The following is a 3,453-nucleotide window of genomic DNA, read 5'->3' as shown; positions in this document are numbered from 1 at the left end:
AACAACAGTAGACATGTCCTTATTATAGACCTGTCTTCCAAAATGGAGGATATATTCAAATTTCAGTAACACCAGGCCCCTGAGGTACCTCTAACAACTACAGATATTTATTCTAACTAGGATGTGTTCAGGAAGTTCAAATGTTCACATGACTTCTCCCTGGAGATGTGCATGTAGCAATGAAAATAAGCAGGGGAAAATGATAAAAATAAGATTTACCTCCTTTGGAGAGTCTGAGTTTTCCCTCCCCAAATCACAGCTAAATGAGGTTATCTCTGAATTATTTCTCTCATGGAAATTTTAATAATAAAAACCAGGAAGGCATGCCATTGTTTTCAGTTGTGAAGATGAAGGGTTGTATACATTTTTAAATTAAAAGTAACTTTTTTCTTCTCCATGGGGCCCAGTGTGCAATGGCTGCAAACAGCAGCCTCCTTGGTAGTGTATGCAGCCTGTTGATTGTACAGGTTGCCCTAAGGGACCTTGGAGACAGTTTTTTCCAGTGGACATTGAGGTTTGGCCTCACTCTTTCTCCAATCTAGGCTCCAGACAGGTATGCGGGGTGCCTTTGGAAAGCCCAAGGGCACAGTGGCCAGGGTCCACATTGGCCAAGTCATCATGTCCATCCGTACCAAGTTGCAAAACAAGGAGCATGTGATTGAGGCTCTACATAGGGCCAAGTTCAAGTTACCTGGCCACCAGAAAATCCACATTTCCAAGAAGTGGGGCTTTACTAAGTTTAATGCAGACAAATTTGAGGACATGGTGGCTGAAAAGCGGTTCATCCCAGACGGCTATGGGGTCAAATACATCCCTAATTGTGGCCCCTTGGACAAATGGCAGGCTCTGCACTCATGAGAACCTCAGCACTGCCCTTCCCCATTCATGCCCACCAATAAATGCTGCTTCCTGTCAGAAAAATAGATAACTTTGTTCTTTTTCTTACAACAAAAGTAATGTATATTCATCATAGAAAGCCTAACATAAAAGAGAAGAGAATTTTTAAAACTCACAATCACATCATCCATAGATAACCACTGTTGATATCTTGGTATATGATATATTCCCATATATAAATGGGATGCAATAAACCCCAGATGGTTTCTTATTAGGCTCTAGATTCACAATTAATGTAATTAGACCAAATCAGGGTCAATTCTTTGCTTCCAGGCAGTGGCACTGGATACTCAGCCTGAGGAAGTAAAGGAGGTATTGAATTGGAGGCAGAGAGCTGGTAGGAAGATAATCAGAGCAAAAAAGGGGACAAAACATACTGAATTCCAGGCAAGGATCCATAATCAGAGACCAGACTCAAGAGAGGCAGGGCCAATCCCAGGTATACACAGTGAACCAGTGACATCTGATCTAGGAGAGGGCAAGAGTATAACTTTGGAAGTATTTTACAAACATAGTGATAGCATCAGATAGAGACATAGATCATGTCGAGAATTGCAGCTGATAAGCAGAAGTGAACAACAGAATGGGACCTAGCCCTGAGACACGTAGCACCAAGGCATTAAATGACCTATTGTCAACTTTCTGTGGCACACAGCAAAGGGACCTACGCGGCAAAACCAGGAATGGAGTGGGGTGAGAGTATCTCAGAGAAACATTAAAAAGGGACATTCACAGGGATGCCTGGGTGGCTTTGTCAGTTAAGTGGAGGACTCTTGATTTCAGCTCAGGTCATATTCTCACTGTTGGGCTCAATATGGAGCATGGAACCTGCTTGGGATTCTCTCTCTTCCTCGCTCTCTGCCCCTCCCCCACTCATACTCACACCTCCTCATTCTCTCTCTCTCTCTCTCTCTCTCTCTCTCAAAATAAATAAATAAAATTCACAAAAAAGACACAGACAAAAGGGAAATGTGGGTCACTTGTGTTTCAGGGAGTGTGAAGTGGCTAGCCCTTCCACTTCTAGGTATGGGACAATCAAAGCTATTTCTAAGCCCTGTTCAGTTGTCCTTTGTTGGTTCTGAGAGAAGAGCAGAGCAAAAATCATGGCATTCATCCTGAACAGAGGAAAAACTGAGACCATCTGATGTGGGTTAGTGGATAACAGCATCCAGACCATCTTCATGACTGCACTGAATGTGACAGTGGCAGTATTGTTATGTGGCATATTCTGATCACGGAAGTGGAATGTATACTGATTCATCATTTGCCATGCTGCCTAGAATCTATGTCAGGTAAACTTGGCAAAATGCCATTATAGGCACACAGTATGCATACTCATCAGCCATGTCAATATGGAAGACTGATGAGCTGAACGTACTGGAACCAGCAAGAATAGCCCCCTTCCTCCTCTAATGCCTTACCAGTGCCTTCTATCAACATCACTGTTCTTGCTGCAAAGAAGAATGTTTAAAGGGTCCAGATCCATCATCTCAGAGCAAGTAATGAAGGATAGAGATGGAATTAAGAGGTTAGTAATAAATTAATAACTGAGACAAATGCTCTTCAGAGGTCTATAGAATCTGAGTCTCTTTTTTTTATTTATCTTTCTGTTTGTTACTGTTGCTGCTATTATTATTTTAATGAAAACCACTCTATGCCTACAAAGATTTCTGTTGCCAAACATTTTTTTCAGGCACATTTCACAACCACCAGAACAGTAGTATCATCTCTAGCTCTTGAAATTTCACTATATTTCATCCTGAGGTATACAGACTCCAATCACTTCTTAATGCTTCCACCACTACTACCCTGGTCCAAGGTCTGAATTACTGTGGTAGCCTCCTGATTTACCTGCTTCTACCCTTATGAATTTGTCCCTGCAAACTATCCTCAACACAACAGCCAGTGGGATCCTCTTAAATATTTAAATCAGTTTGGGGCTCCTGGGTGGCTCAGTCAGTTAAGTGTCAGACTCTTGGTTTGGGCTCAGGTCATGATCTCATGGTTCATGGGCTCAAGCCCCACAGTGAGCTCCTCACCAGCAGCACAAAGGCTGCTTGGGATTCTCTCTCTCTCTCCCTCTCTCTCTCTCTCTCTCCCTCCCTCCCCTGTTTGAGTTCTCTCTCTTGCTCTCTCTCAAAATAAATAAATAAACATTTTTAAAACCTAGATCAATTTAAGTCACTCATCTCCTCAAAATCCTTCCATGACTCTCAATACTGCTCAGAGTAAAATCCAAAGTCTCAGAAAGGCCAACTATGGCCCTACAATTATCTTCCCTGACCCCACTAGAGTGTATCTCTGAGAGGGTAGGGATTTTTGTCAGTTTTATTTGTTGTCATATTGCTCATACCTAGAACAATGCCTGGCACACAGAATATATATTTGTTAAATGAACAAATGCCTCACACTTAGAACTGCCTCACCTCTGAACTTGATTTTTGTGACATAATACATTTCTTCATTGATGGAACCCAGCTTGAACAAGGATATCATGTTATTTGTAGCCAACCAACTCCTAATTGGTAAAATACACTACTCTATCTAACCCCAGGA

General features: G+C 42.0%; 1 protein-coding gene and 1 non-coding gene across 2 annotated transcripts; both read left to right on the top strand.

The window, feature by feature from the left end:
* The first annotated feature begins 359 nt into the window (after nucleotides 1-359).
* On the top strand, nucleotides 360-495 carry LOC113594892 (small nucleolar RNA SNORA70). Its single transcript, XR_003415374.1, has one exon. It is a non-coding gene; the product is annotated as a small nucleolar RNA SNORA70 (small nucleolar RNA).
* LOC113603461 (60S ribosomal protein L10-like) lies at nucleotides 482-928 on the top strand. The gene has a single exon (XM_027073075.2). The coding sequence runs from the start codon at nucleotides 556-558 to the stop codon at nucleotides 856-858; it is 303 nt and encodes a 100-aa protein (XP_026928876.1). The 5' UTR covers nucleotides 482-555; the 3' UTR covers nucleotides 859-928.
* The last annotated feature ends 2,525 nt before the right edge of the window (nucleotides 929-3,453 follow it).

Source organism: Acinonyx jubatus, chromosome A1 (assembly GCF_027475565.1).
Source record: "Acinonyx jubatus isolate Ajub_Pintada_27869175 chromosome A1, VMU_Ajub_asm_v1.0, whole genome shotgun sequence".
Lineage (NCBI taxonomy): Eukaryota > Metazoa > Chordata > Mammalia > Carnivora > Felidae > Acinonyx > Acinonyx jubatus.
This window is presented reverse-complemented; position numbering and strand designations above follow the sequence as displayed.

Bases quoted from the DNA above. Each gene is read 5' to 3' on its own strand.
- LOC113603461 (XM_027073075.2), top strand. From the start codon at position 556: ATGCGGGGTGCCTTTGGAAAGCCCAAGGGCACAGTGGCCAGGGTCCAC.